The sequence below is a fragment of the Empidonax traillii genome, unplaced genomic scaffold (assembly GCF_003031625.1).
Source record: "Empidonax traillii isolate 1590-97213 ecotype Southwest subspecies unplaced genomic scaffold, ASM303162v1 scaffold96:size1206935, whole genome shotgun sequence".
Classification (NCBI taxonomy): domain Eukaryota; kingdom Metazoa; phylum Chordata; class Aves; order Passeriformes; family Tyrannidae; genus Empidonax; species Empidonax traillii.
The window spans coordinates 898,572-917,076 of record NW_020955289.1 but is presented as its reverse complement, the minus strand read 5'-3'; the positions used below and the strand labels follow the sequence as shown (position 1 = coordinate 917,076).

The window sequence follows — 18,505 nt, the reverse complement described above, 5'->3', positions numbered from 1 at the left end:
ATGATGCAAAACAAAATACTGAAGTTAAGACACATTCTTACATGCCTATTCACTACATACCTCTACCAAAAATTTTAAGATGGCTTCAGTTTACTGCACATAAACAAGCAAGATTTAGATTGCAAAACATAATGACCTGGAATCAGATCATCCTGAAACAGCTGAATTAATTTTGAAACCTCTGAACAGAATTAAATGTCCACTTCTTTGAGAGGAATGAAAGGTAGCTCTATATGCTGCACGTTTATTAAAAAGTAATTAAAAAACACATGAAGGCAGGCAATGGAACGACATGTACATTTAAAGTACCACGTTATATTTTCAAGACTGGCCCCTAAAATAGGAACCACAGATGTTGGAAACTTCCTGTGTCCTAGAATACAAAATTGTGTCAAATATGTGACCTTGTTATAACCTAAAGCTTACAGATGGTATATTCTTAACTCTGAATAGTATGCTATAGAATTCATAGACTTAATGACAGCCATGCATCTTGTTGCAAAATGCATACTTTGTTGTGTCAGTTGCATACAGAATTTTTTACAGAATATAATGGGACAGAAATAAATGCCTCAATTAATCATTACGTAGCTTTCTCCTCCCATTCACAGTTATATAAGCTAATAATTTCTTGTTTGTCCCAACTTGTCCCAACTTGATATATTTATTGATCATCACTAAACTATAAGAACTCACCTGCACACACATTTCAGGTGTACTAAACCAAAATAAAATAAATTGTAATTTTTTAAAGATGCCATTCTTGCATAGAATAAACATATTCTGTAATTGTTACTCATCTTTGCATTTCCTTCAAGATATATCTTTGAAAATTATGAGTCATTGTCTTGTGCATTTTCTCCTTTCTCTCAGGGGAACAGCATAAAAATATTTCTAGTGTCACAGGGAGGCTTTATTCAATTCATCAGCTTGGTCGCAAGGTGGAGCTCTATACATACCTGTATCACTTACAGCACATAAAACCTGTAACTCCATATAAAACCAGAGAACGACTCAGAAAACAAACCTGCATTTAACTCCAAGACACAATTTGTTTCATAAATACAGCAGGCCGTGCCTGATAATAAATAGCTTCTCTCCTAGTATTTGGAACGATTTTCAGTATGTTAAAAAAGTCACAATGAAATTTAGATTTTTTTTAAAGTTCTCTTTTTCTTTTAAAGAATAGGTTTGCATTCTTTTTAAAAAAGTTTTAAGATAGTTGATACTTACAGGCATCTCTGATATATAACAACATGGCTACAAAAATGTAGTCGACTAAATTCAGGGTGATACTGTCAGCAAATAGAGCATCCCAGACAACCAGAAGGTCCTGAAGTGGGAATTCGCGTCCAAACAGGAGCCTCACCCATCGCCTGAAAAAAAAGGAAAAGTTGCAATTTGTATTTCTTCATTTCATATATCCCAGGATCAACTACAATCCAAAACGTTTAACTGGAAAATTTTTTAAAGCATCAAGATCTGTGATAGCCACTTAACTAATTGTATTTGTGGAAATTTTACTGCATCTTCATAAAAGAAATTATATATTACAGACTATAGAGGCTTCACTGACTAATAATATTATGTGGACATGTCAATTCCATATACCAGATTTTTGAGCATTTAATGTGATAGTGATCTAAGATGAAAGGGAGAAAATATTATGCAAGAATAGCCTGGAACAGGAAAAACAAGAGGGTGAAGCCAGTGGTTTGTTTATGAGAAGCCCTGAAAAGCCCAGTCAAGCGAAAGCCAGTTCAGAAGCAGATGCCAAACAGCAGTTAAAATGGACCAGGTCACACGTACTGTGAAGGGGCTTACTCCCTGTTATGGATGACAGTGTTTGCAGCTCCATGTAAAATATGCTATGGATGCTATTTTCATTAAGTCTAATTTAAATCTTTACCAGATTTAGTGATAATCTGCATGTAGACTATACCGTTAATTCCTGTTCATCTCTGTGATGTTTTCATACCTACCAAAATGTAAAAATCTGTCTTATTAAATGCAATATTTGCTTGAATTTGGAAGCTCGAGATGAAGAAGAACAAAATTGTTTCTCTAGATTTCTCATTTCTAGTTCTGGCTCTTATGATGACTTACTTAGCGACCTCAAGAAAGGCACTTCTCTTCCCTCCCTTCCCTATTCCAGAAGAGACCCACTAGCTTTGTACCTTTTTAGGTAGGATTATCTAAGGTCACATTTGAAAGAGCTGAAGAATAGTTAGTAACATTAATCCTGAAATAGTCATTATGAAATGGACTTAAAAATAATGTATTACATTTTTAGCTGGGATATGCAAATAGCTACGCATGTGGAATCTGTTTACTCAGTGGCAAGAAAAGATTGATTGCAAATTTCTGCTAAGCAAATTAAGTCATTCTTTAAAACTCACAAAAATTTCTAAAAAGGCAACTTTTCTTCTTCAAGATTAGTTTCACTCGTAAGAATTCATGTTTAACCACTTTTGCTCCATAACTCATTATTGGTTTAAGGCATTTGGGGGTTTGTGGTTGGTTTTGTTTTTTTTTTTTTTTTTTAATTTTCTTCCACTAATAACAGTTCATTTTTAGACAAATGAATTCCAACACACCATTTCAGCATAAGCTTTGAAGACAGTAACAATCTGTAAAAAAACCCAGATTAATTTCTTATAAAAGAAATTCAAAGGGACCGTTTTGCAAGTCAAGTCACTAAACTTTTACTCTTCTTGCCACTGGAACCATATGTACAATCCACAAATATATCCAAGCACAGATTTAGAGATCACTACATAGAATCTTTTCCTTGCAAGACATGTTCCCTTTTAAAAGTGAAAATATGTGATTTCAAAAGGCAGTGTCATCTCATTCTCATATCAAACATTTATGTTCTAAGGCCTTGTAACTTTTTATGTTAGCACAGTAATTATAAAAGTCCCAATATTAGCTACAACAAAACACAAACTCTGTGTATTTCCCTGTCTGATCAAACCCCTTTCCTGTGAGGACTTATTTTCAGGCCTCAGAAAAGAGAAGTCAGAGGAACTGTTACACAAAAGCAAGGCTTAGCTGATGCATTTAATACCGTGCCTGTTCTATCTAAGGCATTTTGCCACATAGTGGCACGTAACCCCGCAGTGCCTTGCCTACAGGAGACTATTATCCTATGGTGACACAAACATTACCCAAACTCCGTGTGAAGCCTATTACTTGCATTAACAACTCCTCCCACCTGTAAACCCACAACTTTCAAGCGACACAAACTGTTAGGAAAGAAATTTCAGCTAAGCTTGAAGCATTTGAACTGACTTTGCTTGCAACTACCCAAGTCTCATTCAGATGCCTCGCTAAGAATCTAATACATTTCAAGGGAAAAAATACACCATGGTGTAATGGGATTTGTTATTAGTCTTTTATTAGAAATCTCTTTTGCTTCTTTACTACTTCATTATGCAGTGTTAATAGTTTGTAGATGCAGGTTTATTCTGCTCAAGCAGAAGTCATTCCTTTTTTTTCCCTGCTTTTATATTTTCTCCTGGGAAAATTAAATCTCATTCCCCAGAGGTATCACGTTTCACAGATGTAGACTGCTGAAGAACAACTGGACTTTCTTTGGCAACCATAATATTACTGTTAATTATTTGAACCTTCCTGTCTTAAAGGGAGTAAGCAATTCATACTGTTGTAAATGCATATATACTAACTGCTCTCTTATTTTTTTCAGCAGCGTTTAGCTCACAGCATCTATAAACCTAGGACCCTATTGCCTCTGAACCATTCTGCCATATGGCAGGACTTCACTCAGCTTTTATATTCATAAAAAAGGATCTTAATTCCTTAACTAAATGTCCACACTGAAAAGCTGTCTTTCAAACTAACACATTTTTATTGCTTTTACAAATATTTGCAAAGAGAATTTAAGACACACTTAATAACTGCCTTGGACATGATAAACCTTTTTTTTTTTTTTTTTGAGACGGCTGTCTGTGTTTTAATTATTGTTCTGTCCTGTTAATCTTGCCTTACATCTGTTACACCTGCAGCCTGTGAGGCTCACAATAGTATACCTTTTATCACATGCAGTAATACAATAATTCATATTTTACCAGGCACACTTAGCAATTAAAATCCACAAAAAAACCCCCAGATTCTTTAAAGGCATAATACACCAAGGTACTAGTACCTACATTGTAGAATATGTAATTGTATCTTCCACTTATGATTCCTATATAATTAAACCAATATTCTCAAGAGATCAGTAATTACTAGCAATAGATAATGATTCATTAATGACCTTACAATATAGGGAAAGCAGGAGAAAACTGTTTTCTACTTAAGCCATTAAATAAGGCAATGATCCAGCTTTACAGTTTTAACTAACACCACAACCATTTTGACTGAGATTTACAGGACAATTCTCCAAACATCAGAATTTAAACTTATGTTATGTGTTCCGTATATTTAGTTACTTATCTTTTCAGTCTTCTTGGAAGGCATAGAATTGTTTTAAAAAAAAGTAAATAAGCCCAAGGAATGGTTACAGACAAGGCAAAACAAACACTTCAGGAGTGTTTATGAGGCCAAATCAACACAATGAAATCAGAAGAATAAGAAAAACACCTGTAACACCAGGAAAAGCGAAAGCATACAGGAAAGGAAAGTCTGAAGCTACTTCTAAATGACTTCATCTAGGACTTACAATTTGACAACAAGGTGCCTAAAAATTCTACTTGTTAAGAGCCTGTTTTCAGTCATTTACACATTTGCTAAACCCAATCCTCAATATAATTCTACTCCAAGCATCTGCTCAAGGCTTGTTTTTTTTTCACTCATTGATACTATTCATTAGAAAAAGGCTCAAAAAATTCTGCTCGCGTTTAACTTATTTTTTTCTGCAAGCATTTTGCTAAGGTCTAGAATCAAAACAACAAGGTCTCTGGTATTTTCTTTTTGCTGTGCATATTAAAAAAAAAATAAAAGCCCAAATTTGGTAATTCTTCATTTGACCTAAACACAGCACAGTGAAGATTTCCATGGAGCACGTTCTGTTTCTTCCTAACTCTTGCCACCAGCCCAAGAATGCATCTGCCATCCCGTCCATCTCAGCTACACCCTCTTTCCTGAGTGGGAAATGGCAAATGTGTGCATCATCCCCAGCAATGCCTAATGCCACTTAGCAGATGTGATAGTGGAGGATGCTGTTCCTCCGGTTTCCACTGCTTGCAAAACTCACTAGTAGGAGTCTTTCAGAGAAACGAAGGGTCAGTAGGATTTTGCAGGAAGTAATTTAATTTTCAGTGCAAGTTTTGCTGCTTTTTTTTTAATAAAAAAATTATTTAAATGGACTGTGAGTATTGAAAAGAACACCATCTTATCAAAACTAAGCCCTTGGAAGCTGAGAAATGCCAAAATTAACATCAGTTGTTTACTGACTGAGAAAATGATATGTAAACTCTGTCTCTTTAAACTCTGTCATGAATTATGTTCAAGCAAACATTTGTAGCCAGTGCAATTTACTATGTAAAGTCATGGTCAATAATTTAGGAGAAAGGGTAGATAGACTTGAGCTGTGATCTGCTTGTTCAAAAATAAGACATGGAAAAAGGATGAGGAGCAACATTTGTATAATACTTTCAAAAGAACTTAAAATTATACAGAAGACGAAAACTTTAATAGTTCAATGCCAGCCAGTAAGCACTACTCCGGGCAGTCTTGATGCCTGCACTATTATTTTGGGCATCTGTGTTTCTAACCTACACCGAGTGGGCTGCAGATGAAGAAGGCTGCATGCAACTGTGGCTGTCCTCCTGCAGAGGTACCCAGCAGCAGGCAGGGCTAATGCAGGATCCAAGAACAAAGAGATCTGTAAATACACAGCAAAAGCACCCTCAGAAGAAAATATTTGATTCCAGGAATTCTCCCAGATTTGGTAATTGCAAGAGGAAGTCAGAGGGAAGACAGGCAAGTTCAATCAGAGGATGTGTAAGATAGTTCACTTTCTTTTAATGTCATGAAGGAGACAATTAAGACAAGCTTTAAGCAACATTCCAGCTTAGACCTGTTACACAATCCATTTCTCCAGTGCTCTGTCTCCTTTCTTAATAAATCTTGTTCTTATTAAAACTCTAGTGGCTTTATGCAGTTCAGGATTTTGTACTGAATATCCTAAAGAGATGAATAAAACCTTCAAATGATACAAGACAGAGAAGGAAACATACCCGAAGTATAATCACAACGTGTTCTTTCAGCTACTGTTCTACAAGGCTCTTGTGGAAGGGCAGTACTGCTTATGGTGCATGAGGAACTCTTAATGATCATAGATGAGAAGAAAGGCAAAACAGCTAAGTCTAACAATTAACAAAATGGCATTTCTAAGATAAACAAAACCTTATTAAAATCCAATATTTTGTCAGAACAGAAAGAAGCATGTGAAATCCCAATAAAGCCAAAAAGCTGGTACAAGAAGTTATGTGGGAAGCTCACCAGACTTCAGGGATTTCCAGAGACTTCTAATGTGTTCGATCTAAACACTGAGATTTTTACACACAGCATACCCTCATATGCACACCACCCATAAATGATGTACAGTGTGATATTGTTACAGCATATGCTCCATTTTTTGCCTTAATCTACTTAACTTGTGAAGGGAATGAAAACAGACATCTTGCTAGAAGATGTGTTTACTTCAACCATAAATTCAAATGTTAATTCTGGATTTATTAGATAAAATTATGTGGCCTTTGTCATTTGAGAAGGCAGACAAGATGATCAGATTTTCCTTAGGCTGTAAAACATTTAAATATTATAGATTTCTACCACATTGTATCCTGCAGCGTATGCTGATTGTAAAAGTGTGTGATAAGGAGGAAGAAAGTGCGTGCCAGCATCTAACACATCGTTCTGCTTCTCCTTAGACTTAGAGATAATAGCAAGTATATAAAAAGATTCTTCTTATGTATGTCTGCCTTATCTGTTAAAGTAATTTCAGAGTTGTATTTGGAATACTAATCTGCTAGTGAATGACATACAAGCTTCCATGTGACCGTGATCTAGGTGGGATCATCCTGTCCTGGACTCCCATGAAGGTTGTTCACTTCATCCAGTTTCTCCTGTACTGGCTGCATGAAGATTTGGTGGATCATAGCACCGAGTACACCAATCAAGGCCCTACTGCTGGGCTGATACTTGGTTTCCATTTTCTGTTTCAAATTCAGTTTGGTTTGTGGTCACATCCATTCAGTTTTAAGTTTTACATGGTCATATTAAAAACCCCTCAAATATAAAAATTATGATAATATCCATAAGCTTTCTGTTCCACAGCTCAGACACTGTGGTCTTAACACAAAGATAAAAATTATGGTGTTTGAAAACAATTCAAATGAAAATGAAACTAGACATTTATGTTATGGATTATATGGATTTTGAACTACCGTAAGTTTTCCTGTCAGAAAAGAAGCATTTAAAATTAAAGAATAATGATAATAAACACTCATTTAGCAATATAAATTTACTCAAATTTAGGCTAAGTGGTGAAGAAGAATACTATATAAATTTTATTGACTTCTTTCCACTTGGGAAAAAGGTTTTGATTTGCCCTATTGAAACTTCCTCATACTCTACATATCCTGAACTTTTTCATAGCAATTACTTTATCAAACACAAACCTTGAATTTTATTTTACTAATAAGTGACATGATCATCTAGTTCTCATGTAGATTATTTCCTTTCTCATTTGGTTTCTTTAAGATTACTGGCAAAGATTACTCAGTTGTGCATTTAAGAAAAATTCTCTGGGTGTTTTGAAAACTCTATGCATTTCCCTATTAATGAGGGCTTTTCGTTCTAAAAAATGAATTCCTAAGAATTAGCTGGTTTTTCTTATTGTAATTTACCCTTCTCTGCAAAAGCACTTACTGCTGTTTTAAGCCAGACCAATTCTAACATACTCATTAGCAGAAATGCACTTAATGAAAAAAAAAAAGTCACTCCTATCCGCAGAAAGGTTAAGAAGGACCCAAGGAACTACAGGCCAGTCAGCCTAACCTTGATCTCTGGAAAGATGATGAAGCAGCTAATCCTAAAAAACATTTCCAGGCACATGAAGAAAATCATTAGGAGTGGTCAGCTTGGTGGTGGCTTTTCTGCAACACTAACAAAAAACAGAGCTAGGAACTTGAATCTGTTGAGAAGAGAAAACAGAAAGAGATTTCCCAATTTTTCAGCAGGATAGATGGGAGAAATTGGACCTTAAAGTGGAAATTTATATTGTGGATGTCACTCTAAGTGATCAGAGACTTCCACTGAATGTAGCATTCAGTTTAAAGAGACTCTGCAGGGGGAGAAAACTACACTCTTCAGTTTCTTTTCCATTCCTCTTAAACACTAGAAATGAAAATACTTCCACTTTAGTATTTTACAGACACAACGCTTTATAAAGGCTTAGTAATTAACAGCTATTATAAGCATTGCACAGCCATTGCTAGCCTGTGTTTGCAGTAAATACAATATCCAGTTACTGGACTACAATAATTAGTGACCGTTTGTTAGTGTGAAGGGTGGATAAAACTGTTGTACTCCAGAAGTTACCTGCAGAAAGAATGATTATAATAAAATAGCTACCATACTTTCAGCCACTGTTGATTTTTTAAAAGGACAGAAATTCTGGACATTTGTAATGGTTTTTAAAAAAAGATGAGGCAAGTTGACAAAAAATTTCACAGATTAAAGCTGAGGCACCAAAATACAAAGCTGAGTTGACCAAAATACAGAGGTTACAACATGAAGAGTCTAGCTGTTATACCGTGACTAATTTAGAAGTTATTTGGGCCAAACTGTGCTTTTATTAAAAGGAAAATAAAATGAAAAAGACTGAGGAATATTGCTACTTTTTCTTTAAACAACTAAATTTAAACAGCTCAGATTTAAAAAGCAGGGATCAGCATGATAAAATTATGGTGACAAATCAGAATGAAGAGAGGGGACTGCTATATTTTATTCGAAAAAAACCCTTTGAAGTCAATGATAAACACCTAAAGAGCACAGAGTATGGGACTGCATCTCTGACACATATCTAAATCTCTACTAAAATGACTAATAACTGCACTCATAAGAGAAAAATATAAGAACCTGAAGGTGTACCTACTGCTCTTTGCCTCTGTGCAATTAAAACCTACAGTCCTAAATACTGATGATGCATGTGCATTTTGTTTTGCAAATCACTGCAGAGTAGCAAAAACATTTTATTTTTTTAAACAAAAATAATTACAGGTGAATGATTTTAAACACTGTTTGCTGCAATAAACCTATTGAAACAAAAGAGGCACTTCTAAATTAGTGAAGTTCCTACTGATATAAGCTATTAGCAATTAGGAACTCCACCCCCCAACTTTTCCATCTTTAAACAGCAATGATTAAATTTGGTTTTAAAGTGGAGAAATTATATTAGAAAAACAACTCTCAGTGTTGCAATTAAAGCACAGTTCTTAAGATGATAAAATAAATTTGCTAATAGCTTTATCCAGTGATTCAAGATGTACACAGTAAGTTTAAAAGATACAACGATCCTTTTGTACAATCTCTCTTTAAAAGAGGAGTCTTAACATTTGATCGTTCTATATTGTCAAATTTTATACTGTATTACTACATTTCTCTGTAGAATCCACTTGGACAAGACTTAATCAAAGACACGAATTTTAAAATAAAAGGAAGAGATATAATTTTGTTAATAGCTCAAAAGTAAACAAATAAGTACTGATAAAATATTAGGAAGTTTATAATCTGTATTGGAGACTTCCCTACCATAATTAAATGTCTTTTCTGTCCATAAAAAAATTGAAATCTACAATTGAACCACCTTTCTGTTACCCTGTACTGAAATGTAAAATGAAATGAACTTTTTTTTTCTGGTATGCTAAGGAAAATGTTAAAAATTTCAGAAGATTTAACTTAATTCTTCTGCCTATGTCCAGCAATGGAACTGCATGTTGTATTCAAATCAACAAGGCAGCACATCTGTTGTGAATGCACCACTACCTTACCAATCCACATTAATCTTTTTCTCCTCTCTAATCCAGTTTCTCCATCATGGGTGTCTTCTGATGTGACAGAAAATTTAGTTGATAACAAAGACATTTTGAAGTTTCCATGGATTTCTTCTTTTTTATAATTGGTCTGTAGTAGGTCAAATTTACTATTTTCTTTGTATAGGAACCTGCTAACAAATGAGATCAAGCTCTGTAGGACCAAAGAAATTTTTAACTGCCTGCATAACTGCTTCTATTATCAATTTATTACTTTTTGTGATTTGTTTGTGTTTTCATTGTGAGTGACTTGTAGCAGGATTATATCAGACAGACCATTATATGTATTGCTAGTTTGATTTTTTTTTAGCTTGAGAGTTCGTAAAAGGATTTATGAGTATTTGGAATCATATGAATCAAGGGACACGTACTAACCTTCCCAGTTCTGCCTTGGAAGGCTTTAGATTTATGATGATTTGGCTAAATTTTCTGGAGATATTAATGAGTGAACTAGATAATCTTGTCAAAAGAAAATGTCACATGGGGAGCTGTTGAGTCCCCCTTCCTAGACCAGAAGGAGGGACAGCCATGGACTGCAAAGGGGACATGGATAGAATACAAGAAAGCTTTTTACCAGCTCCCATGTAACTCTTCCTGGAACCATTTATAGAACCAAACATGTTATCAATCAGTGAACATTACATTGCCAAATGCCACTTCTATTCCTTGGAGCACAGAGTATGGGCCTGGTGGAAGGATGTTTTTGCATGAGAACCTTTTGTATAAGCATTTTTTTGCATTTTACATGAGAACTCTGTATGCATAGATAGCCCGGATGAAGGTACGAGTAATCATTGTTACTTTTCATTTTGGTAATAGCATTGTATTTGCCTTAGTGTTGAATTTGTACCATCCCTCTTCCTTCTCTTTCTTTTTTTCTTTCTGTCTGCTATGTGAAAATCACCACCATCAAAGATTTGCAGTGAGCAGCAGCAGAAGAGAAATAACTCTTCTGATGGGGCATAAAAGGTTCAACCACACTGGTGTTAGAGGCAGTTGTCTTGTCTGAGAAGGTGTCATAAACCATCAAAGACCCCCAAATCACCTCCAGACTAATTTCTGGGGCTTTCCACCAGATGACTGCACACAATCCACAGTGTTTCAATGGACAATATAAAACTGTCCCCCTCTCCACCCCGGGGAGGTACCTGGGTGTTTTCACCTTATCCTGAATGTATATTAACTCACTGTACTTGTTTTGTGGGCTTCCCCCACCCCTGATGGATCAACACTGTGACCATCACCTTGACCAGCAGACCCATAGATGCTGGATCCACAGGTGGATCTTCAGGTTTTCTCTCCACCACGTACTCTTATTCTTTCTTTCTCTTTCTTTTCCTTATATATACTTTCTAACATGGTATACTATTATTGTTGCATTTCTATAGACAATACCCAAAACAGCTACATACCTCCTTTCTTTTGCACCTAAATTGTTCTAAAACAAACCTGCTTCATATATGTATATATACATAAACACCAGTCATTCAGTGTTGTTTCACTCTAATCCACCCCAAGGGATCTATTAACAGGAACCTCAGTTACCCCACCTTCTGGGGCGAGTTGTAACACATGGTAAAATTAAGGATGGCAATATATCCAAGAATATGAATTATAAAGTAAACTGGTAACTTTAGGCTAATTAAATTATATATCAGTTTGCCTCCTTTATCTCATAAAAATGCATGAATATATGTCAAACATATCTGAAGTAAAAGGACACGGCCTTTACAAAGTGATAATCTTTCAGCTGGGCTTAAAGTAGAAGAAATTGTCATACTTTGATGTGAAGAAAATAAAAATCTTGTTAAGCTAGTTGGCAGCCATGCTCAGAATGGAACAGGCAGCAGTAATGAAGGCTTTATTAGCATCAACAAAATCTTACTATACATACTTTTTGCAGAAGCCTTATTTTAGTATTTGGAAAATTCCTGCTGATTACGCTGAATAGGAACAGAGGTAAAAACTAGACTACCACAGATAAAAAAAACCCTTGCCAATGAACTAGTAAGAAAAATGTGTAGAGATAACAGGATACCAAAACAGAAGCAAAAAACCCACTAGATGCTTTCCCCTTGAAAGTCAAAATTAAACAGAAACAAACTCAAAATTGACATAATTTCTCCTTACCACCTGAACTGGGGGCTTATTTCTACAAAACTTCTAATAATTAAGTATATAGTATTTCAAAATCTTTTTGTGGATCTCCACTCCAATGAAGAAATTTATTTATTTTTTAAAATGAGGAGAGAAGATTTATATCATCACTGAATTCAATATTACATCTATTGTACGCTCTAAAACTAAATTAAGAAGCTGTTCAGAGGCCATACATACAGCACTCCATTTCAATCTATTAGGCTGGCTAAATGCCTTCATACATTCAGTGAAAGGAGTCATCACCATCAATCTGCCAGTTTTAGTGACCAGTCAACTACATGTTGATGCATGTACTGAGGAAACAGAAATGTTTCCTCCCTGCTGTTGTACTCCTGAACATAAGAATCAAGGGAGGCTGTTCTAATAGGTAGCACACAAAATGGTGATTTAGCTGCTTAGTGTAAATAACAATGCTAGAATCACTACTTTATTTATAACCTTAGTTCAAAGGCAGAATAAATGTCTGGAGCCCAATTTCATTTATTGAGCAAAGTTAAGTCAAATAAGAGTCAACTTCCTTTGCCTGGTAAGTTAATCACACCACTGTTATTCAGAGTCATGCTTTCATTTAAACTGTAAAGCAAAAGATGCACTTTCAAGTTGTTTTATCCTTTCTGTATGTACTTCAAAAAAGTTACATATTAGGTACAGGGATACGAGCTTCAACTTTTGTGAAACAAAGTACCTCTGACTGGTGAAGTCTTGTGTTGTAATAGCTGCAGCCTTATGGGAATTCCGCATCTTTTCAGAGATGCACAAGGGCTTAGTGGTCTCATTTAGCTACCTATGTGCCCCTTAAGAAGCCCTGCTAGCAATAAAACACTCTGGTGGCAAACAGCTAATTCATTAATTAACCACAGTATTTGCTGGAAAGGAAAGCACTAAACAACGCTGCACAGAAAGTGCAATTGTGGTTGTTCCAGGTCCCTGTCTGCAGTATGTGCGGCAGAGGCAAGCAATGCCTATGCTGTTTCTAATTATTCCAATTATCATGGCACACTATGAAAACTTGATTAATAACACTGAAGATATTGTTGTGGCAATTAGCCATATGGTTGTGGGACTTTATTCTGTCACGATTTAGCCATTAGCATCTACTTATGTTTGTCAGAACAGAGCATCCGTGACAAGTTGGAGTTCCGCTCACCTTGCCGAGTCCCTGGTGAGCAACACCAGAGAAATGTTTATTCCTGGGAGCCCTGCGCCTGAGTAAATTTTTCATGTGGCATCCGGTCTGACTGGGGACAAATGTCAAGTAGCTTATGCAACGACCCATCAAGCCAGGCTCTCTCTGCAAAAGGTACCTCGTGAGCAGCTTGTCAGGGCAGACTTCTTTCAGGGGAGGATTTGACCAGTAAAATTAGTGTCAAATGTCTCCTATTCAATGTTTTCAATGGTTAACTGTTCAGACAGCATGCACCTACCCTTATTTAGATGCGATGAAATGCTCTATTATGATTTTATACACCTATGAGTTACATACTACCATGTGCTTGAAATGTATATCTCCAAGCAGAGGGACCATGAGGCTGCAGTCTTGTCAGGCTGGTCAGCTGAACTGACAGCTTTATAAGCTGACCATTTTTATGAGCCATCTTTTTAGCACTCAAAGTATATATTGAAAAACAATGCTTATTTTAAGTGATCTTTCCTTTATTTTGTGGTCAGATTAACTACTCATCTCTAGAAGTTCATCTCTAAGACACAAGTAGAAGTTTTAAAAAATTAATTAATAACGGAAGGCTGCCCTGCTTTTCTCCTGAAAGCACAGCAGTAGTCTTACTGCTTCTCTAACACTTCTTGCAGATCAGCTAATGCAAATGTGTTTCTATCAGCACGTCAGTCAAAATCAAAATGTTTGCAATCAAAGACAACTCCAAGCTTGTCTAGTTGTCCACAGTTTGGAATCAACAAGTTAGTCCTTATTAAAAGGAGTAGGAAGTACTCAAGAATTAGCATCTTGCCGCATAGGGATGCCATATATACAACTGATGAAAGTATGCTTACCTATTCTGGACATGAGAGGAGGAAGCAATAACCCAAGTTTGTGGAAATAACAATAAAATGACACTATGAAAGAAGTTTTCAAGAAGCACAGAACTTTAAGCAAAGTCAAGGTATTGTAGAAATTCACCAGCTGCTGTTAAAAAGAACAATAAGAATTGCTATTTTTCATCTGTTTTTCCAATACCTCTACCCTAACAGTAGCTTTCCTTTTATAGTCACCATCTTTCATCTGTAAAGGTCTTTCACACACACTGAGGAGATAGAGATGTCATCTAAAACCATAAAAGTAATTGTAAAGAAATAAAAATAGATAGAGGACTCAGAGCAGGTGTCATATTTTTAACTAAATTTAACTCATTATTTAATGACAAGAATTTAATTGACAAGACATCTGGGCATAAAACTTGCTGACAAATGTCCATGTAAGAAACCAAAAATGATGTGCATACCTCACACAGCTCACTACTAATAGGGATATATGAACAAAAAAAAGTTATTGGCAAAAAGGAGGGACTGGATCTACCAAACATCAGACATACACTTTTAATGGTTATCTAGTTTTAAGACTGGGAAAAAAAAAACCAGTAAAATCTTTTTACCATTTATGCCTCTCTGATTGAGATGATCGAGTTTGTTTTAAAATAACAGTGTTTGTGGAAAATTATATACTAACTGTCCTAGAAAATCCCATCTGTGCACAGATGGAGGGGGTTTGGGTGTAAAGAAGGTAAATAATTAAAAGAGGGAAACAAGGAGAGAAATAAATACTGTGCAGGAAAGAAGGAAGAGATGGAAGAGATGAAGGATACACAAAAGTCAGCTGGAAGATTTAGCTGGAAAGGAAGTATCAGTGACAATTTTTTCCATTGGACCAAGTGAGATAACCTAAGGGCTACTTTGGATGCTGTGTGGACACTGTGCTCTGCCCTAAGCAGGTGCAGGGGATTTAGCTTTCTCTTTATACATAGTGGATGCTGGTAGGAAGCAAAAGCAGCAGCATATGGCCTCACTCAAAGCTGAACTGACTGTTCTATCCAAAGGCATCTGCAGAACTCTACTCCTGTCCACATGGATTCCGAGATAGGGAGAAGACCCTATCCCTCCCCTAGGGAGATGTATCCCTGCAGAGGGAGCAGAACTGCTGTTTTCTTGGGCTGTGTTCTGCCCTTTGCCATGCTGGAAATCTGCTTTCTACTCTGCAAAAATACAATTGCGATTACAATGAAATGGATAATAAGACTATAGCCTATAGAGTCTGGTGATTAAGAAGATGCATCTGTTTTTCACTTGTTAATCAACCACAAATTTTGGACACAGTTTAGTTGACTATATGCTACATTTTCAGCTAGTACTGATACTAAATATTTAGAGCAACCTAGAAGGACAAAAGAGGAGTTAAAAATGGTGTTATCCACATCCAAGGTCAAATCAACCCATGCCTGAAATACTGACAGATCAGATGAGGTCATAATCATCTTTCCTTGGCCAAAGTTGTTGTCTGCTAAATCTCTATGCTAGGAAGAAGCTCTGTCCTAGGAAGAGATTTTGGCATGAGTGCCAAAGTAATGTGGGACAGGAAATGTGAGAGTTTGGATTGTCCTGAGAGCTGGACAAACATTCATTGTCACACGCATTTGCAAGTGGCCATATGGGCACCACAAGTTCAAGTCTTACAGCAAGACACACTTTAAACAACTCTTGTGTCCCAACTAAAGCTAATGTTGCAGAGAGACAGTGGGGGATGCTTCTTTTCCATTTCTATCTTATTTAGACAGGATTAAGTATTTCCAGGTATTTTCTAAGTATATGTGGGTTTCTGATTATTTTTGGCACTGCAAACTTCTGTCTGCTAATTCACTGTTTTAGATTAACTTATTGTTATACATGAACCCAAACCAGTGACAATGAAAAATATGCCAGGTTTTACAGCTGTCTAACTCAAACAGGTGCTTAATTTTAGAAAGGAAAAAGTACTTTTCAATATTTGTTTCTTACCAATCAGAAGTATTCCTCCAGCAAAGAATTCAAGTTTTGGTATGCTTCTCAGAAATTTCAGGGCAAAAAAGGGACACTAAAAATCCCTCTCTGACTCTTTGGCAGAAAATCTGTTGCGCAATTCTAGATTTAAAATAATACGTATCTTAAAATTACACTAATTTGAATTCTATTGTCCTCTTTGTACTGTTTGTATTGTTTCCTTAAAATTGTATTTTAACTTCCTTCTGATGAGAAGTATCTTTTTCTGACTTTCCAATGCTAATGTGAGAGGGACACAATGGACATTATAGGTTTGTTTTCAGATGGCTTGAAAAAAGACCTGACATCCTAATTCTCTGGCATTTCCCATGACTGGTAAATGCAGATGGGGAAAGTGTCAGTCTGACGGGGTAGAGGTGAACGCCTGTTTCATGGAAGGCATTTCCACAAGTGCAGGGAGGCTCTTCTGTAGGCTGTTCCCTAGCTTTTAGAGAAATTGAGATATGGGGAAGGATATGATCAGATACAGGAGAAATGATCCCTACAGGGAGGTATGAAAGGGGAGAGCTGGAGGCTACCTGTTTCTAAAGGTTAATTTACCTGACCATACTTTTCCATGCTCCAGCATAATGATGCCACAACGTACCTGGAGGGCAAGAAGGCCAGAAACATACCTGGTGTTGCATCTGGGCTAGGGGAGCCAAATGCATCTGCCTGTTAAGCTAATGGATCATTCCTGGCAGCATGGCACCTAGCACTGGAAGCCCCCTGCCAGATGGAATGAAGTATTCCCTTCAGCTTGTGGGATCAGAGTAGCCCTCTATAACAGATCACACTGATTTGTGATAACCTCAACAATTCCTTGAGTCACATCCTGACTCAGTTATTGCTCATGGTTGTTTGGGATGTAGGCGGTATCTTATTTGAAGGTAATTATGCTATTGAGCCTTTAGTTGGCTGTGATAGGTAGAATGCATACTTTGAGGAGGTGGCAACTATCTCTGCCAGTTGAACCATGCTGTGAAAACACTTGCCAACTATTACTGTAAACTTTCTTACTGCCCTGGGTGGTATTCCACATTCTCAGATACGTGATCTCATACCTGCTTTTAAAAGGTCACTTTTCAGGATAACAGTCCTTTACGTATTTTACTTTCATACAGAACTGACATGGTCCCCAAAGGATCTACTCACAAAGAGTTTTGCAAGCTTTTGATATCCAAAACAGGCTGACTCAGCAACAGCTCTGAGTTGGATCAGAGAGTCTGAACATGGAAGTCTATCCTTGAAACATTATCTAGTATTTTCTTTTTCTGTTAGAATCTTCAGGTCTGAGGTTTATACCCAGAGGCTCAACGAGGTTTATACTCTAAGACCTCACTCAGTTCAGGGAAACAACTTGTATCACAAAAATGACTGGAGCAATCAGATTCAAATTCCCTGTTCAGTTTTCTGCAGAAAATTATCTTCAGAAAATGCACATCATCTCAGACTTCAGCTTGGCTTTTTGAGAATTTGCAGAGTCTTGGGAGTTTATTTTGATTCTTTCCAATCATTAGTAAAAAATGACTTTTTAAATCCAGCATTAACTTTAGGAAAGCACCTGGTGAGGACAGTAAGAACTACAGTATGGAGAATAAAAGAAGTGAAAGCACATCCATCTTTCAAAAGCAAATGTAACTCACAGGATGAGGCACCAATTTAGGAATTGGGAGGCACAGACATGGGCAATTTATTGTCTCATATCATTTTCCTCTCTTTATGGAAGATAAGCATAATAACTTTCATCGAGTACTATGTATTAAAACCTTATCAGAGAAATTCTTCAATTAAAAAGCAGTATTTTAATACTGTGATAAAACAATTATGAATAATTCTTTTCATGAATACCATGATACATAAAATGATGGGGTTTTCAAACATCAAACCCAGAGGCTGAGATTCACTCATATAAAGGATATTCTTTTCTTAGCACTGTCTAAAGTGAGTGAGGGTAATACCTATCAGTAACCTGTCAGTATTAGAAAACAACAAAACAGCACAATTTTTGATTCTGGATGTGTTCTTCAGAATTACAAATTTTACATACGCAGGAAGAAGCTGAGTATCTGAGGTAAGGGTGGCGCACAGTATAAGACAGTTCTACTGGCAAAGAGAAGAAAACTGACTTTGAAGACTGACTGGCCAAATGTAGAGATTTTATTTTAGAGAGATTAACAAATTTAGAAATAATAAAGTTTTTTAAAAAAACACCTAAAAAACACAAGTTTTATGGCACACTGTACTTTCTCTCAACC

The 18,505-nt window shown here is 36.2% G+C and overlaps 1 protein-coding gene across 3 annotated transcripts in view; it reads right to left on the bottom strand.

Annotated features, from left to right (window-relative positions):
- The window catches only part of TBC1D5 (TBC1 domain family member 5), a 287,567-nt gene that overhangs the window by 77,803 nt on the left and 191,259 nt on the right, over nucleotides 1-18,505 (bottom strand). For all 3 annotated transcript variants that reach the window (XM_027881829.1, XM_027881828.1, XM_027881830.1), the window contains one exon: nucleotides 1,234-1,376. In XM_027881829.1, the coding sequence (XP_027737630.1) occupies nucleotides 1,234-1,376 (143 nt within the window). The remainder of the gene's footprint in view (nucleotides 1-1,233; nucleotides 1,377-18,505) is intronic.